The 19,235-nt window shown below is 48.3% G+C and overlaps 1 protein-coding gene across 2 annotated transcripts in view; it reads left to right on the top strand.

Annotated features, from left to right (window-relative positions):
• The first annotated feature begins 2,538 nt into the window (after positions 1-2,538).
• The window catches only part of RCAN1 (regulator of calcineurin 1), a 64,111-nt gene continuing 47,414 nt past the window's right edge, over positions 2,539-19,235 (top strand). Inside the window, exons 1-2 of one of the 2 annotated variants that reach the window (XM_065416308.1) lie at positions 2,539-2,749; positions 13,329-13,442. In XM_065416308.1, coding sequence (XP_065272380.1) covers positions 2,540-2,749; positions 13,329-13,442 — 324 coding nt within the window. In that variant the 5' untranslated portion in view covers position 2,539. The remainder of the gene's footprint in view (positions 2,750-13,328; positions 13,443-19,235) is intronic. The other variant, XM_065416309.1, reaches the window with a different exon arrangement.

The following is a 19,235-nucleotide window of genomic DNA, read 5'->3' as shown; positions in this document are numbered from 1 at the left end:
GTCTTAGAAATAAGGTATCACAAATATAAGTTCATGAATAAGATTAGCTGTATAATTCCTCCAGCACAAGAAGTTGCACCTGCCCACGTAATGTTGGTTACATGCCTTGATTTTCAGACTTATTTTTGACTTTGTTCTGCACAGAAAAAAAAAAAAATTAAACTTAATGTGGGTCAGAAGTCTTGTGTAGCTGATCATAAATCACCTGGCCCCTTTGTGCAACACATGTCCTTTATTTGGTGTCTAATATCCTCCCCCCGCCCCCCATTAGGTTTGTCTATAAGAAGGAGAAATGTACTTCAATGACAGGAAAAGGTTGATATGCTGCAGTACACATAAGAACAGAAGAGCTGCCATACTGCTTCAGACCATGGTCTAGCTAACCCACTCTCTTGTCTTTAACAGTTGTGCACCGCAGAGCTCCTGTGGGAGTGTACAGAAAAGAGCCCTTATGGAGTAATCCACCCCTGTCTTCCAGCCCCAGCTTCTTGTAGGGAAAGGTTTCAAGTAGTCCAGCCCATGTTTGGGGCAATCTTGGCTAACAGCCAAGGCTGGACCTATTTTCCATGAACTTATCCAGTTCTTTTTTTAAACTGGTTGTACTTTTGGCATCAACCAGCACATGCATGGTAATGAGTTCCACAGGTTCCTTGTGCAGTGTGTGGAAAGTGTACTTCCTCTTCTTTGTACTAAACCTGCTGCCTAATTAATTACAGGGGCAGAGCCCTTTCTTGTGTATTGTGGGAGAAGGTGAATGTATGACTGCACCACCACAATGGCGTGCTGGCCTTTACAAATCAGCCCATTTCACAGCTGTTAAGCCTCAGAAGGGGTTGCCTGCTGGGGGTAAGCATGCCCCCACAGGCGGGGCAATGTCTTTCCCCTGTTTCCCACTGATAAACTTAGCTAGCGGACCAGTCCAGAGGGTGATATTTTCTACTCCTCCACCCTGACTGGGGAGGGGGCGGGGGGCAGGTGAGATCTCGCTCCCTGGCTAGGGGGATCCACGATCCTGCAAGCCGGCTCCAGTACCTGGGGGAGGGGGGCAGAGATCTCCGTGCGCTGCCCTCACCTCCAGGCACTGCCCCCCTGCAGCTCCCATTGGCCGGGAACAGGGAACCGCGGCCAATGGGAGCTGCGGGGGAGGTACTCACAGGCGAGGGCAGCACACAGAGCCCTCTGCCCTCTTCCTCCCCCGCCCCCCCCCCTGTAATGTGGTGCCAGCTGTTTCTGGGAGAAGTGTGGGCAGGGCCGGCTCTGGCTTTTTTGCTGCCCCAGGCAAAAAAGCCTCCTGCTGCCCCCCGCCCCCCGGCGGGGAGCGCAGCAGGGGAGGGCGGAGAGCCCGGCCATGGCCCCGCTCTTCCCGGCCGGCCAGAGCGCCGGGAGAGGGCGGCCCCGCTCTTCCCGGCTGGCCGGAGCGCCGGGGGGAGGGCGGCGAGCCCGGCCGGGGCCCCACTCTCCCTGGCGGCCGGAGCACCGGGGGGAGGGCGGCGAGCCCGGCCAGGGCCCCGCTCTCCCCGACCGGCCGGAGCGCCAGGAGGAGGGCGGAGAGCCCGGCCGGGGCCCTGCTCTCCCCGACCGGCCGGAGCGCCGGGAGGAGGGCGGAGAGCCCGGCCGCGGCCCCGCTCTCCGCGGGTGAGTGCCGCCCCCCTACAGGAGCCGCCCCAAGCACATGCTTGGAGGGCTGGTGCCTGGAGCCGGCCCTGAGTGTGGGGCCAGGGCAGGCAGGCAGGAAGCCTGCCTTGACGCACGCCGCTGCCACCCTGGAACTGCTCCAGGAAAGCCGGGCTGGAACCTGCACCCCGAGCCCCTCCTACACCCCAACCCCCTGAGCCCCCTACTGTACCCCAACCCCCTGCCCTGAACCCCGTTATGCCCCACACCACTTCTGCACCCCAACCCCATTCCCTGAGCCCCCTCATACACCCCACATCCCTTCTCTGTCCCAACCCCTTGCTGCACCCCAACCCCCTGCCCTGAACCCCCGCTACACCCCGCACCACTTCTGCACCCCAACCTCCTTCCCTGAGCCCCCTCATAAACCCCACATCCCTCCTCTGCCCCAACCCCTTGCCCTGAGCCCCTTCCTGCACACCGCACCCCCTCCCACACCCAAACACCCTGCCCCAGCCCTACATTCATGGCCCTGCATGCAATTTCCCCATCCAGATGTGGCCCTCAGGCCAAAAAGTTTGCCCGACCCTGCCCTGAGGGCTGCTGGCCCATGCTGGGATCCTGATGCCCCAGGGAGCTTCCGTGTGCAGCGCAGCAGGAGACGCCGGGTGCCCGTTACTGGGCTGGGCGAGAAGCGGGGCCGCTGCCCTCACCCAAGATGGCGGCCGGGGCTGACGCCGGCGGGTCGGTCACCTGTTGAGGTGGAGGCAGCGCGGCTCCTCATTGGCTCCGGCTGCCCCGGGCCGCGGTCCCTGCGCGGCGGGGAAGGGGTTAACGCCGGGGCCGCGGGCAGAGGCGGCGCCACCCGAGGAGGAGCCAGTAGCGCCGCCCGGCCGGGCCGGGACAGGGGCTCCGCGACCGCCCCATGGAGAGCGGGGGCGCTGGCTGCAGCCGCTTGCCTGGCCCGGCAGGCAGCGAGCGGGAGCCGCAGCCCGGGGAGGAGGCGCCGCCGGAGACCGAGTCCGACTGGAGCTTTATCGACTGCGAGATGGAGGCGGTGGCGCTGCAGGACCTGCCCACCGCCACCATCGCCTGCAACCTGGACCCGCGCCTCTTCCAGGACAGCCTGTGCCGGGTGAGCGCGGGCTGGGGCCGCTGGGCGGGCCGGGCCCCGGGGCGCTGCAGCGAGTCCGGCCGCCGCCCCGGTCACTTGGTGGCCTTTCCCTTCCCTGCCGTCGGGGTGTCGGCGGCTGCCGGGGCTCGGAGCCGGGCGCTAGGCGCCGCACAGCGTCCCCGCTAGCCGGGCTGTCAGAGGGAGAGCTCGCCGCGGCTGCAGCGCCCCGTCCCGGGGAGACCCGGACAGAAGCTGGCCGAGCCCCGGAGGTGCTCCTCGCTCCCTGCCTGCCAGACCGCTTGTGCTTGGACACCGGCAAGGGGCTGCAGCACAGCAGGGGGCGGCCTGAGCCTGCTGCTCTTGTGGCGCCTCGCTGGTGGGCCGGGGCTCAGTCGGGCATGGGGCGGTTGGGCGGCCGTTGGGGAGACCGTTGGTGAGGAACCGGTCAGCCGGCGGGGGCCGGGCGTCTGGCTGGAGCGTGACGGCCGCAGGCCGCTTGCGAGCCCTTGGTGCCCAGTAGATGAAGCATTTGCAGCACTTGCCTGACTCCGGGCCCCCAGGTCCCTTGCCAAGCGCTGTTTGAGAGCAAAGGCGTGTGGCCCCCTGGGGGTGACCCTTCCACAGACTTCCTGAAAGAGATGCGATGTTCGTTTGTTGCAAGTCACTTGCATTAAACAAATGGCAGTTGTTGGTTGTGACCAGTGATAGGTTATATTTTAACCTATGCGACCTTAAAAGGAATAATTCTGAAATTTGAACAAACATATGAAGATAATGATTTTGATTTTTTTTTATAGCTACTTCTATGAGTGAAGATAGCATGTGCTTAGGTGTCTTCAGGTTTGAGACGAGGGTCCCTAACCTGAGGATTTAGTTCTAAAGAAATAATCATTTTTTTAAAGAAATAATTACAAGCAGACATTGACATCTTAATATACTAAGCTCAGACCCTGCAAATACTCAGGGCTTGTTTACACTTAAAATGCTGCAGCGGCGCTGCTGTAGCACTTCGGCGAAGGCGAGACCTGCACAGATGGGAGGGCTCCTCCTGTTGGTCTGGGTACTCCACCTCCCCAAGAAGTGGTAGCTTTGTCCATGGGAGAAGCGCTCCAGTCAACATAGCACTGTCTACACTGGGAGTTAGGTTGGTATAACTCTGTTGCTTGGGGACGTGGATTTTCTATCCCCCTGAGCGACGCAGTTCTACCACCATAAGTTCCTAGCATAGACCGAGCCTTACAGGCTTTACTTCACTTGTTTGAGTAGTCTCTGTGAAGTTGATGGGACTACTCACACGAGTAAATTTAAGCGAGTGAGTACATGTTTGCAGGATCAGGGCCTTCTGTTGTAAACCGATCTCTTTGCCTATGTTACTAGTAATGCTTGGATTATTAAAAGTGTAGAAAAAGATGGAAATCAGTTGTTTCATTTCGCTTTTACAGTCTTATTACTTGCAATGTCTGCCTTTCAAACACTGCAAGGGATTGTTTAGTTTTCAAATCAACTGTTTTTGCTGGATTTAAAACTTGAGGAAATATTTGTACTGGTTTTTAGCTTTTGCAAAAGCATGTTTTTATAATATTCAGATTTAGGGGCCAAATATGACAGTCTTTTTTTTTTTTTAAGTACAGCTACTGGTTGTCATGGCAGTAGACCAGTAGTAAGTCTCTGAGCTCCCAGATAATTACAGTTCATTAAAGATGAGAGACTACATTTTTAAAAACTGGCAACAGTATTAACTGCTGATTTCAATGTTTATGTTTAAGGTTGTATTCACTTTAAAAGACTATGTAGTTACATGAAAAGTTAAAACTTTATTTATCTCTTAGGGCCTAGTATCCTGTTAATGTGTGTCACTGCCACTGATAAGTTATGCATGTATCAGAGGAAAAATAGACTTCTTAGTGTACATACTCTTTTCAAGACTTAGGAAAACTAAGTGCTGTAGGCATGTTGCCAGCCTGTATTATAAGTGTTATGTAGATGAACATGAGATTTAAATATGAGAATGAAGACTAGGTTTCAGTCTTGCCTATACAGGGACCAGTAGCCATTAAAAACATCTGGAATTTACTATCTTAGTTAATGCAATAACAGAGAGGATGAAGATAACACTTTTTTTCTATTGAAGTACAATTTTTATAGTGCAAAATGTCAGATTGTGACAGAGCATTGAATTTAAGAATTTTAATGTAGCGTGTCAACCAAACGATGCCTTATAAAATGGTATGAATGTTACACAATACCCCTGAAGAAAGGAATGAAGAACTTCACTCACTTTTAGGCCATGTCTACACTAAAAACTTATATTGACTCAAGTTACATCAGCATGTAGCCGCTACTGCTAAGACATAGCTTGTGTGTGTGCATACTTGACTTCTTGTGGCAGCGGTGTGTGTACTCACAGTAATGCTTGTATCGGTGCAGTGTGTGATGCACCAGAGGTAGGTATCCCACTGTGCAACTCACCACCATCCAGCACACTGTATTTTGAGAACTTCTGGCACTGTGTGAGGGGGCCAAAACGAGTCAGGCAGGGGTGTCTGGGAGCATGGGGTCAACTTCTTATTTGCAACTGTCTCCATCCCATGGTGTTATCTGTATCCCATAATTTTCATGCTTTTTTTCCCCTTCAAAATCCCACAAACCTGTGTGACCCTCCTCGCTGTCTGACATCATAGAGCCTGCAAAGCTCTGCACTATTTGTGAGCATTACAAGCACAGAGTGCATAATCTTGGAATATTTGGAGAGCTTCAAAAAGAACCAAATGAGCGGGGAACTTGATTGTTCCTTGGAGGATGAATTGCTGTGGGACATAGCAAGAACCAATTCAAGGTTGGAGGTGGTGTTCATGGAACAGCTGCATATGGTGGCATGCCACTTCTGAGCCTGAGAAACAAGCACTGACTGGTGGGATCGCATTGTAATGCAGATTTGGGGTGAGAAGTAGTGGCTGCAGAACTTTCAGATGTGCAAAGCCACATTCCTAGATCTGTGCAGTAAGCTCACCTCCAGCGCAGGGACATTCAAATGTCCTCCAGTGTATGGACGCCAAAAAGAGAACCGCACTGACAGTGGAGAAGTGAATGGTAATCGCATTGTGGAAACTTGTAATGCCAGATTGCTACCAGTCAGTTGGGACTCAATTTGTAGTCCAGAAATCCACCGGGGAGGCCCTTGTGATGCAAGCATGTAGGGTCATGAATCGCCTCCTGTTACGCAGGACTGTGCCTCTCAGCAATGTACTAGACATAGTGGATGGATTTGCAGCAGTGGGGTTCCTGAGCTGCGATGGAGTGCTAGATGGCACGCATATCCCTATTTTGGCACTGGACCACCTTGCCATTGAGTACATCAACAGAAAGGGCTACTTTTCTATGGTTATGTAAGCATTGGTAGATCACCAGGGATGCTTCACTGACCTCAGGGTGGGCTGGTCAGGATGGGAGTGCATGATGCTCGCATCTTTAAGAATACAGGACTCTTCAGAAAGCTGCAAGCAGGGACTTCCTTTCTCAATTGGTGGATTAATAGTAATTTTGGGTGATCCAGCCTACCCCTTGTTGAGGTAGCTGGTGTACGGCTTCATGAGCAACACCAAGGAATGATTCAGTTGTGACGAAGTGTGGCATTTTCTTAAGGTTTTGAACGAATACTGTGTGCCTCAGTTTCCCCTATGTGTTGCACGATTAACTACGTGGTGAGACGGTGTTTGATCTTTGCAGAGACTCCTAGAGGAACAGGTGTGATTGTCTAGCTGCCTAGGCCCAGACAATGGCTAGACATTTTTTAACTTAGAAACTGATGGCTGTGGGGGGGGGCATCCTCTGCAAGAAGCCAGACGGCTGCAATGAGTTGAAGAACAAAGGGGTAGAGGCCAGGTGACCAGTTTTTCCTGGGAAACCCAACAGAACAGAGGAGGGGCAAATGGGCGTGACTGAGTGTGGCTGCTGGAAACAGGACAGTCTCGTGTTTGTGGCTTTTGGGGAGGCAACCCAGGCTTGGGGCCCAACCAAGATGGACTTTGCTGGGACTTCCTGCTTTCTGTGCTAACAAAGAACTTTTACGCTGTGTTCCAGACAACTAATAAACCCTTCTCTTTTACAATTCTGTCTGAGAGTCACTGCTGATTGCCGAAGTTGGGGGTGCATGGCCCCTTTGGGTGTATAAAGCTTCCCCAGGTGTCCCACTCAGGTGAACCTACTGTGGGGAGCTCATGGCGTGGAACGGGGGTGCTGAAAGCTCTGAGGTCAGTCCCTGGTGGTGCTAAAGCTGAGGAGGTTTTCCCTAGTGAGTGTGCACCCTGAGGGAGTGCCACACTGAAGAGGGTCCTGCCTAAGACTAATTCAGAGCTGTTCTGGAGCACTGAGTCTGTGTGCCCATGACATCAACTACTGGCTCAGTAGGTGCAGAATGACAGTTGAATGTGCTTTTGGTCATTTGAAGGGATGTTAGCATAGTTTACTCACAAAATTGGACCTTAGTGAGAAAAATAACCCAATGGTTACAGCTCCCTGCTGTGTCCTGCATAATATCTGTGAAGCAAAGGGGGAAAAGTCTCTGCTGGGATAAAGGGCAGAGGTGGAGCGGCTGTCTGTTGAATTTGAGTAGTCAGATACAAGGGCTATTAAAAGAGCTCATTGTGGAACTGTATGGCTTGGAGGCTTTGAAAGATCATTTTAACTGTGATCCTGAATAGAGTGCTCTACCTGGCCCTGCTCTTTTGTGGCCTGGTGGGAATTGTGTGGTGATTACTGTATATGCAGGAATATAACATTTTCAATGCATCTATTAATTTTGTTTGTGAATGATCCTATGGGTGTGACACTGTGCAGTAACAGGTAATTGGTTGCTTTCAGAACTGCTGAGCACTCAGCTGCATATGTTGTGAACTAATAAAAATGAATTATGTTCCAAAGAATGGAAATTTATTCTGTAAAAAAATCAGTGCAAAAAAGTGCAATTTTAAAACAAATACATTTAAAACTTAAATTAATAGGAAAGAGTTTATGAAGGGGGAAAGAACATTCAGGTCCATTTCAGCTACCCTTACACCAGCTGTGCCTTTTGCAGGTTAATGTTTGTGAAGTTTTGATTGTTTTTAATGTCCTCCAGGGTGGAGTGGTAGGACTAGTGCAGTGACCCCTGATACCATATGGAATGGTGGGGGGATGTAGGGAGGTCCCGATACGGAGTTCTCAGTGGGCTGCAGAGGGAGGTGAGCCTGGGATTATTGAACTTGCAGGTCTACCAGAGTCTGCAGCATGTGTGTTTTGCTGCCTAAGTAGCCCCATTATGTCCTGATGCATTTCCCTCTTCTTTTCCTGCTGGGAGTCTTGGGCCTTTATATTCTTCGCTCTCTCCTTCTCCAGGCTGTCCGCAATGTCCATCCTCCAGGCCCCGTGCTCATGGTCCCATGCAGCACTAGCTTGCAGGATCTCATTGAACATATCATCCCAAGTCCTCTCCTTTCTCCTCCTTATCTGGCTCAGGCATTCTGTGGGTGTGGAGAGGGAGACCCTGAAGGCTGCAATGGCAGTGCCTCCAGATAAAACATAGAGGTACCATTGTCAGCATAATTACTACAAAAGCATAGTGCTGAGCTCACACCCCTTGCTACCCCAAAATTTTAAGCACTACCCTCTCACTCTTCTCACACCTGCTTGGGATTGCTTGTGCACAGCACCAGCCATGGTGAATATGGCCCTCTGGGGCTTGGGGAAAGGAAGAGGGAATTGCTTGGTTGCAATTGATTCTAGTAGAAGAGGGCACTGGCACTGAATACTGGCATTATTTTCCACAGGCGGTGGTGATTTTAGCTGATATCTCACTCCTCAGGGTAACAATGGCAGAAAGAGCACATCTGCTGCCGGCGTCCTGATGTTACCCGGGCCCATGTACTGCTGAGCCCGTGTATTGCAATTGTGCTTGCTGAAGTTATCGTTGAGTGATGTGGGAAAGTGTCCTACCATGGAGGAAGAAATAAGGCAGCCCTCCATAGAAATCTTTGGCAGAGGATGGCAGAGTACTTCCATGGCAGTTTCATCAAGGTCTCTCAGGAGCATTCAAGGGACATCCCTGTATACATAAACTACCACTCACGCTGTTCTCCCCACCCCACACCCTTCCTGCCGCCTAACTCTAGAGGGGAATGAAAAGCAGATAACTCTACCTCTCTTGGTTGTACCACTACCTTTTCTAGCATGGGTAAATTAAGGAAAAGTCAAAAGATGTGTTCTGCGACTTTTGGGATGCCATTCCTGTAATTGAAAGTTTATCTGCACACTTACCCAAGGTGTCTTCCCCTGCATCGGGCTCACCCATGCTCGACTGGCTGGACTGCGTTGGAGTCAAAAACAGGTCCTGGTTCACTGTGTAGCTGGATTTCCCCCCCATTCGCCTGTCCCGCATCCTCCTCCTCCTTCATCCACCACCTCTTCACTGTTGAGAGCAGGGGCCTATGACTCAGTCTCCTCTGAGGTATCCACTGTGCTGTGCAGGTGGTGTCTCCGCCACATATAGCATGCAGATCTTCATAAAAGTGACAGATGTGTGTCTTAGCACTGTGTCGATTGTTGGCCTTCTGGCATGCCTGCCTCAGCTCCTTGGCTTTCATGTGGCACTGCAGCTAGTCTATGTTGTACTCCTTCTCCTGCATTACCTGAGCAATCTTCTTCTAGATGTCAACGTTTCTTTGGGTGGTTTGGGCCTGTGCCTTTTCCCTGAGGCCCATGAGATCCAATATCGCCTGTCTACTTTAGGCAGGCGCACATCTGAAGTGCATAACGAGCATGGTCACCTGGGGAGTTGCATTCAAGAATGGAGAGGTGCTAGGTGTCCTCACTAAGCCAGGCAATCAGGAAAAGGAATTTCAAAAATTTGCAGGGCTTCAATGGACTTCCAGTCTCCATCAGTGCTGGTGCTATCCCATTGGAGGCCTGAAGCAGGAATATTTTTGGGGCAGAGTGGGGCAATTGTTCCTGGGCGCTTACCTCTGCGTAGTTCTCCATGGAGCCTGGCTCCCCCTCCTTCCACTCCCTGCCTGGAGTCCAGACAGCTGTACTCAGGCACCCGTCTCGGGGTGATTGCCTGGCTTTCTTTTCAATTTCACAGCTCCAGCATGGAGTGTCTGCATGGACACTGCATTGCCCTACTACACCAACCTAAGCCCTGAGCCTCTTGTGGAGATGGAGTTATGTTGGTATAGTAGGGTACTTACATCAGCGGGAGCAAGCCTGTAGTGTGTACATTGACATCATTAGGTTGACGTACACTGCCTGTTATCCCTGATAACTTGCTGTGATCCCAGTAAATGTACAGAGGCCAACTTAGCAAATGCTATTCATGGCCTTAACCTTATTCTGTCTCTTTGGATTAGGCCCCATGTGAATTCCCATATGCCACTGGAGTCAATGGGAGGACTTGAATGACTTCACTAGGCTTTGAATCAGGTCCTAAGTGAGAAACACAATTCTTCCAAGTCACTGGTGAACCCAGGAGGGGGGAAAAAATACTTTGCCCAGAGGAAGTTTTCTTACTATTAGAATAGGTAATCAGACTGACCCCTATGCAAGCCTTTACAAAAGTAATGGCCATAAACTGCATATCTGATGGAGACCATGGTGTCATATGCAGTTTAATGTCTTAGGTCAGAGGTGGGCAAACTACAGCCCACGGGACCCTCCTGCCCAGTCCCTGAGCTCCTGGCCCTGGAGGCTAGCCCCCGGCCCCTCCTCTGCTGTTCCCCCTCCCCCGCAGCCTCAGCGTGCCGCGCCACCGGCGCAATGCTTTGGGCAGCTGGGCAATGCAGCTGCAGACCTGCGGCCTGACCCGGTGCTCTGTGCTGCGCGGTGGCGTGGCTGGCTCCAGCCGGGTGGTGCAGCAGTAGCGCTGCCAGCCACCGGTGCTCCAGGCAGCACGGTAAGGGGGCAGGGAGCAGGTGGGGTTGGATAGAGGGCAGGCGAGTTTGGGGTGGTGGTTAGAGGGCAGGGCGGTCAGAGGGCGTGGAACGGGGGGGTTGAATGGGTGCAGGGATCCCAGGGGGCAGTCAGGAAGCAGGGGGGGTTGGATGGGGCAGCGGGGGGCAGTCAGGGGCAGGGGTTCCAGGGGTGGTTAGGGGACAGGGAGCAGGGGGGGTTGGATGGGGCAGGAGTCCCCGGGGGGGGAGGGGGCGCATCAGGGTGTGAGAAGCGGGGTGGGGATAGGGGGCGGGGTCTGGGCCACGCCTGGCTGTTAGGGGAGGCTGTGCCTCCCCAAACTGGCCCTCCATACAATTTCCGAAACCCAATGCGGCCCTCAGGCCAAAAAGTTTGCACGCCCCGTCTTAGGTTATGCCAAACTCGGGCTGTGGCTACACTCAAAACTTCAAAGCGCTGCCGCGGGAGCTCTCCCGCAGCAGCGTTTTGAAGTGCAAGTGTGGTCGCGTGCCAGCGCTGGGAGAGAGCTCTCCCAGCGCTGCAGGTACTCCACCTCCACGAGGGGATTAGCTTACAGTGCTGGGAGTGCGGCTCCCAGCACTGGGGCACTGTTTACACTGGCACTTTACAGCACTGTAACTTGCTGCGCTCAGGGGTGTGTTTTTTCACACCCCTGAGCGAGAAAGTTGCAGCGCTGTAAAGCGCCAGTGTAGCCAAGCCCTCATACAGAACTCCAGTGACTTTTATGATCAACCGTCCAAATTGCAGGAGGGAATCTAGAAGTCAGGCCATCTGTCCTAGCAAAACTAATGTTGTCCTTGCTCTAGTACAGAGGTGGGTAAACTTTTTGGCCCCAGGGCCACATCTGGGTGGGGAAATTGCATGCAGGGCCATGAATGTAGGGAGGGGGCTGGGGTGCGTTGTGCAGGAAGGGGCTCAGGGCAAGGGGTTGGGGTGGAGGAGGGGTGCAGGGTGTACAAGGGGGCTCAGGGAAGGGGGTTGGGTTGCAGGAGGGGGTGCAGAGTGCAGGAGGGGGCTCAGGGCAGGGGTCCAGGGAGGAGTGCGGCAGGGGGGTTGGGTGCAGGAGGGGTGCGGGGTGCGGCGGGGGCTGAGGTCAGAGGGTTGGGGTGCAGGAGGGGTGCGGGGTGCAGGAGGGGTCTCAGGGCAGGGGGTTGGGGTGCAGGAGGGGTCTCAGGTCAGGGGGTTGGGGATGCGGGCTCCAGCCCCGGCGCCGCTTACCTGGCGCTGCTCCGGAGTGGCAGCGGCGCGCAGCAAAGCTAAGGTAGGCTCCCTGCTTGCCTGCCTGCCCTGGCCCTGCGCCACTCCCAGAAGCCGCCGGCACCACGTCCCTGCGGCCCCTGGGAGAGGGGAGGGGAGCAGAGGGCTGCGTGCACTGCTCTCGCCTGTGGGTACCTCCCCCGAAGCTGTGTTGCATTGACTGCGATTCCCCGTTCTCGGCCAATGGGAGCTGCGGGGGCAGTGCCTGCGGGTGAGGGCAGTGCCTGCGGGCGAGGGCAGCGCATGGAGCCCTCTGCCCCCTCCCCCCTCCCGCAGGGGCTGCAGGGACGTGGTGCCGGTCACTTCCACGGGGGTGGCAATCCTGCGGGCTGTAGTTTGCCCACCCCTGCTTTAGTAGATGGATAGGAACATCCTTAAAAGGCCTTTGCTTTCAGATGTACAGAGAATGTATTAGCACAGATAGCCCAAAGGAGTCAAACTGCTGAAGCTTCTACACAGGGAGAATTGCCTTATAGGGAGCTGTCACTATATGCCAGTATACTGCAACTTTCAGAAGTGAAGCAATCACTCACTGCTCCTCATGGAAAAAATCCTGTGCTCAGCAACATATACCAATCAGGACAGATAATGTAACTCCAGTATCATATCACAGTCAGCAGTCCAAGAGTAAAACCTTTCAGAGTAATAATTCTTTTTAAGTCAAGAGTTACTTGCAGTCCATCATTCCTTCATGTTCCAGGACATCCAGGTTGACAGGCAGGCTAAGCAATGAGGAAATCCACCCAGGAAAGTGGAGTCTAGAAAGTAAAGGGCTGGATCTTCAACTAGCGTAAAATGGCAGTAGAGCTACACTGATTTACGGTGGCTAAGAATTTCGCCTAAACCGATCAGCTTTCAACCAGACAGCCTTCGAGTGGGGAAGACCAATGAACAACGTATTTGTCAGCAGAGAAAAATAGAAAGGAAATCTTTTTTTTTTTTTCCCCCAGCAGATACGCTGAAATGAGTGCTCTGTCTCCAAAATGGCTTTTTCATAAAGTGAAATTTCTAGTTAAATCATGCCTCTCTTCCCATCCCCCGATTTCCCCCCAATTCCCCTATTCTGGAAAGTGCTGAAATAAACAAGACATCAGATTGCTTTCATGTTGATAGCACTAGAATAATGAATACATTATTTAGAAACCCCCTGAGACATGGAGTTGGCGCACATGCTCCTCTCTCTGTCTTGTAGAATGCTACATCTGGGGTCAATACTGCATTTAAACCCAGGAGTAGTAATTCTCTTAGCCTGTTTTGTGATATAAGGCTCTTAAAAGACTGGACTCTCAATTTGAGTAAAAGTATCCTCATTAGTCTGTTGCTTTTTCCTTACCAGGCATAATAAACTGATCAAGGAACAAAAACAATCTCTGACTTATTAAAATTTCTTCAACTTGGATTCTAGAATGGTCTACAGCTAATCTTCCTAAGAAAACCTGAATGTTCATCTCCAAGGGTTTTCATATGCCTCATTAGAAGAATCACTGTAGATTCTGCCTCCCCTCTCCTTAATTTCCAGGTTACTAAAAAGTGGTTCTGTTTCTGCATTTCAGGTTCATGTATTCCTCTCAAGGGCCTTTCCCTGGGCTTCAAAGATTTAGTCGTCTTTGAAACACTTTTCTGTTCTGACCCTCTGAAATTGCCGCCTCTAAAGTAACTTCTCTAGCAGCTGTAATGTCAGACGTATAGATGGGCGAGTAATGGTGTGTTTATAGACAAGTAGAATTTCTTAGGAAAGCATCACAACTCATGATAAGCTTGTAATCATATTAGTCCTGTGTACCAATGCAATATATGTGGCAGTACTCAATTAACAAAAAACATTAAATGTTTTGCTTTAGCACAATGGCTCCAAGTATCAGAGGGGTAGCCGTGTTAGTCTGTATCCACAAAAACAACAAGGAGTCCGGTGGCACCTTAAAGACTAACAGATTTATTTGGGCATAAGCTTTTGTGGGTAAAAACCCCACTTCTTAAGTGCATATTAAGAAGTGGGTTTTTTACCCACGAAAGCTTATGCCCAAATAAATCTGTTAGTCTTTAAGGCGCCACTGGACTCCTCGTTGTCACAATGGCTCCATCTCCTTGCCTCTCCAACTTGTTCTCCAGTTGGAGTTTTTAATGGTATTTTTAATGTAGGAGAGGTCTTTGATTTTATAGAATTTACTGTCGCATAAGTACAGTAGATTGATGCTCTGTATGCTCCTTATATATCCTAGCTAGAGGATTGCACCAACAAACTTTAATGACTTTAAAAAATAATACTGGGTAAAGCCACAAGGGGGCTAAGTAACTTCATTTATGCTTTGTTAGGCTCCTGCAAAGTAGGCTATTGTTCAGATTTAAGATCTCAAAGAATTTCTGAGTGAAGCTTCTGTTTCAAGTTAGTTATGGACAGGTTTGTCATTTATAAATATTTTTCTCATGGTTTGGGTTTTAAAATGAGTATGGGTCTAATACATGTGTTGTGCACTCAGAAGGAATTCTGTGTTAGAGCAGTAAATGTAGTTCTGAAGCTAGCAGATCAGGTACAGTGAAAGATTGTATGATCCAGCTGGCGTCTGTCATTTGAGTACAGGTACCTTAAATTAGCTTAACAGATTTAAGTTTGCTGTAGACTTGTAAATCTTGTTGCATATTAAAACAAATTAATGAATGTAGTGCTAGATCTGTCTTAAATAATCAAAATCATTACCATTACAATCAGAGCTATCCCTCTTGGTTAAGACAGGATTTTAACTAGAAGGTAAGACCATTTTCTCAGCAAACTCTGGAGAATAATTCAGTTTTTACCAAAACTATCTTCAAAGATTAAAAAAGAGAGCTTGCCCCAATTGCTGGAGTGGTAAGGGATGGAGAGTGGAAACAGTCTTTCACAAAGCCTATCCCCTCAAATGACCTTCCAGGGCAGACACAAACAGAATGTATATATAAAAAAAGTGTCCCTGCTAAAATCATGAAGGATCACAATTTGTGTTCAGAAGTTAGAACTGACCTGTTGCAAGTTTGAAGTAATATAGGCAAGGGTTCTTAATGGCAAATATACTGTATATTGTTAATGACTGTCATATAATGTTAAAATTGTAAAACTGTCTGCAGTGTAAAAGGTTAATGTTGAAAAAGACATTTATGAATTGATCTTTAAATGCTAAGTCATTATTGAAGTGATTCAAGCTTTTTAAAACTTTTGTGATCTACTGCTTACTAAATATCATAAGACATATTTAACAGAAGCTTTCATTATGTTGTCTTTCATTAAATATTCACAGAATTTCTCCATAAAGCTAGCCTTACATTTACAGGATATATTATTATTTATTTATTTTTTATTCAAGTGTTTACAAAAATTTCTTTAGAAAATTGTACTTGGGTTTTCATGTGTCTCTCACATGTTCATTTAATCCCTCACATGTACAATTATTCTTTTGTCATGAATTGCATTTAAATATTTAGTGTTTAAAAAGAAGTATTTAAAGAGGTGCACTTTATAAGTGTTACAAACCATTGTGTTTTTAATTTGGCCAAAATACTAATTTTTAAGTGAAAGATTCTGTTGCAATTTGAATTTACAATTTAAGTGTTTTATTCAATAAATGTATGTACACATGCATTCTATTTCCCTGTCAGGGATAAATATATTTTAAGAAGTGGGTTTTTGGGGGGTTTTTTTTGTCTCCCATATATGCATTTTGTTACCACACCCATTCACAAAATTCTCCCTGTGCTACTCATTCATGAAGTGGCACTGCATTCTGGCAATTGAGATCATGTTAGTTTTCATAAACAAAAACTCCATGACTTCCTTTCTTGTAATAATTTGAACAGTGAGATTACTGCAAAAATCTTTTAATCTAATTGGAAGATTGAGGCCTCGAGTAAAATTTTCAAAAATTATTTAGGCACTCAGGATTCAAAGTCTTATTGAAAGTCCTTGGGACTTAGATTCTTAAGTCATTCATGCTTTGGGAAACGTTATCCTTAATGTTTTTCTATAATTCATAATTCTAAAAAAAAATCATAATACAGAACCATAATTATAATAATAATTAATGGAGATATCCCATCTCCTAGAACTGGAAGGGACCTTGAAAGGTCATCAAGTCCAGCCCCCTGCCTTCACTAGCAGGACCAAGTACTGATTTTGCCCCAGATCCCCAAGTGGCCCCCTCAAGGATTGAACTCACAACCCTGGGTTTAGCAGGCCAATGCTCAAACCACTGAGCTATCCCTCCCCCCATGTGTATTATGAGCCTAATGCAATGTAAAGCCCCTCTATATTGTGCATATATACTTGCTGAAAAATTTTAAGCAGTAAAAGAAAGAGATGAAACATTGAAAATCTTAGTTTTTTAGGAGTTTTGAACACAAGATCCTCATTCCATGTATATATGTATGTATACAGAAATTGTGCAGGGGTACTGCTCTGCTGTTTCTCTCTCATAGGGTTGCAAAGGAGTTTCTCTGACAATCTCAGTCAGGAAATTGAGCTAGGTGTTTAAAAATGCTATTTCCCCCCCTAATTTAATTTTTTTGAATAGAGATACCCCAATACCTAAGTATTGTGTTAGGTTTTGGGGGGTCTCTATTTATCAGAGGATGGTGTCCCTAAAATATGGGAATATTTCACATTTTAAATACTTTGGTTCATGTTTTTTTTCTGGCTCCCCAATTCAGGAGAGGCTTCCCAGTAACTCTTAATAGCTTTTTTTCTGTACATACTAGGAAGATAAGTTAAAAGAAGTCTGGAATAGAAGGGTTTAAATAGATTATATAACATAAAAGTGTTTGACCAGGGCATCATGAATACCTTACGCTTGGAGCTTTAACGATTGGAAAGAATCTGTTTTGAGAGGACATGTTTTTCAGCAGCAGTGTTAATTTTATAGCTAAGCCCTTAACGTCTCATGATAGATAGAGGATTCCACTTCCATTTTTAGTCTATTTCTGGCAAGTGATTTCTAGCACTGTTCAAAATCCTAGGGCTCTTACATACTCATTTCAGAAATGCTCAGATCATCCTCTTTACCTAGACAGTCCAGAAAGATAAAAAGAAAATACCTTGATTTAATGTCTTGGTCAAATAGCTTTGATAGGTGAATATAATGTACTGTGTAAAATAAATAGTGGGTACACTTCTTTAAAAAGGCATTTACTAAAAGGGCCTTAAAATAGGGGCAATGGGAAAGAGAATTACTTTAATAAAGGTGGTCTGTTATCATACATAAACTTATAAAAGCTACTGGCATTTTAATGGGCAGGCAACTCAAGGATGGAAAAACATTTCTGGAGTTCATAGCCATAGGAAAAAATGCATAATTTTGTTAATATGTTATGTTGAATAGGGAATTGGGTTCTTGTGAGGAAGAAGTAGAGAGGAGGCTTTAGTACTCCTAGCTTTTGAATATTTAGAATTTTCAACAATTTTGTTCAAATGGATGATATTAAATCAAATGGCTTGTTGTCCTGCGTTGGAATAATTGTAATTGAAGTGTGTGGCATGAGAAACGCTGAAAAATAAACTACGTACACATGCATATGTGCGCACACTGTCCAGCCCATAGATTGGGATCAGATGAATTAGTTAAGTTTATTAATACTTAAGTTTGCTGCTTTCATTGCATGCATCCTCTCCCTCTTCTTGGATATAATGTGGCAATTCCAGAACAATATGCATACATATCATGCATCTAATAAAGGGGAAAGAATCTCCACAGGTATCACGTTTTATAGCTATATATAATCTGTTAACTCAATACTATTTTCTCTGTTAATATTTATGGAAAAATGTGATTGCACCCGGGGGGCCAGATCATCAGCTAGTATTACAGCACTGACGTAAAAGGAATTGTACTGACTTGCACCGGCCGAGGTTCTGATCCTACATGTGAATATGTACTTTCTGATCCAGATCCTGTGCTGTATGCTAAATTAACATTTAGATTTCATAAGAAGCTTTCGATTTTAGCTGTGCTGTGCAGGAACACTGAAGAGCTAATGTAGCTGTCCCCTTTGAATGACCTTTATGTTGTGCGTTGTCGCCAGCGTTGCCATTTCTATAGTTTTCCCCTTAGAAACTACAGTATTGAAAAGGGTGTCTGTATGGTTTTGTTACGTGAATCTGTTTTTCTGAAATGGTACGCAAGTGATGTGTGTCCTGGAATGTGGGCAGCTCTCAAAAGACAAAACAGTGACTTTTAGGCTATGGCTACACTAGTGAGCTTACAGCGGCGCAGCTGCACTGGTGCAGCTGCGCCGCTGTAAGCTCTCTAATGTAGCTGCTTTAACCGAAAAAAAAAAGCTCTCCTGTCGGCTTAATTACTCCAGCCCCCTGCAAGCTGCGTTGGCAGGAGAGCTTCTTCAGCCGTTATAGTGCTGTCCATACCAGTGCTTGGGTCTGTGTAACTTATGTCGCTCAGGGAGGTGGCTTTTTCACACCCCTGAGTGACATTAGTAGTACTGACATAAATGGTAGTGTATAGATAACCTTAGGCCTTGTCTACACTACAGAGCACTGCTCTCCTATGCTCTGATAACTGTCATTAAGACATCGCAGATGGCAGTGCAGTTAATCACAAAGTTCCTAACTGAAGAAGACTGCCAGTTGCCTGACATGCTGTGTGATATGGATAGGAGCAACTTTAGATGGCTTTTGGCATTCACGGAGCAGCTGCAGATGGTGGACTGTCGCTTTTTGGCTCGGGAAACAAGCACTGAATGGTGGGATTGTATCGTCCTGCAGGTCTGGGATGACTAGCAGTGGCTACAGAAGTTTCAGATGCCGAAAGCCACCTTTCTGGAACTGTGTGCAGAGCTCACTGCAGCGCAAGGCCACCAGACCAGAATGAGAGCTGTCCTGTTGGTAGAGAAGTGTGTGGCAATCACTGTGTGGAAGCTGGTGACTCCAGACTGCTACTGGTTGGTCGCAAATCAATTTGGAGTCAATAAGTTGACTGTTGGGACTGCATTAATGCAAGTGTGCAGGGCAATTAATAGCGTCCTGCTACAAAGGACCATGACTGGGAAATGTGCATGAAATAGTGGACAGCTTTGCAGAAATGGGTTTCCCTAACTGTGGAGGGGCAATAGATGGTGCACACATTCCAATTTTGGCACCAGACCACCCTGCGATGGAGTACATCAATAGGAGTACTCCAGGAGGTACTGCACTTCTCCAATGCAGAGAAAAGGGAACGCAAGGAGTGGAGGGAAGCTGAAAGGGTACTTCTCCATGGTGTTGCAGGCGCTTGTGGCTCACCATGGGCATTTCACTGACATTAAGGCGGGATGGTCCAAGAAGGTGCATGACGCACAC

This window comes from Emys orbicularis, chromosome 1, assembly GCF_028017835.1.
Source record: "Emys orbicularis isolate rEmyOrb1 chromosome 1, rEmyOrb1.hap1, whole genome shotgun sequence".
Taxonomy (NCBI): domain Eukaryota; kingdom Metazoa; phylum Chordata; order Testudines; family Emydidae; genus Emys; species Emys orbicularis.
Note: the sequence above shows the minus strand (reverse complement) of the source record. Positions and strands in the feature narration are given on the sequence as shown.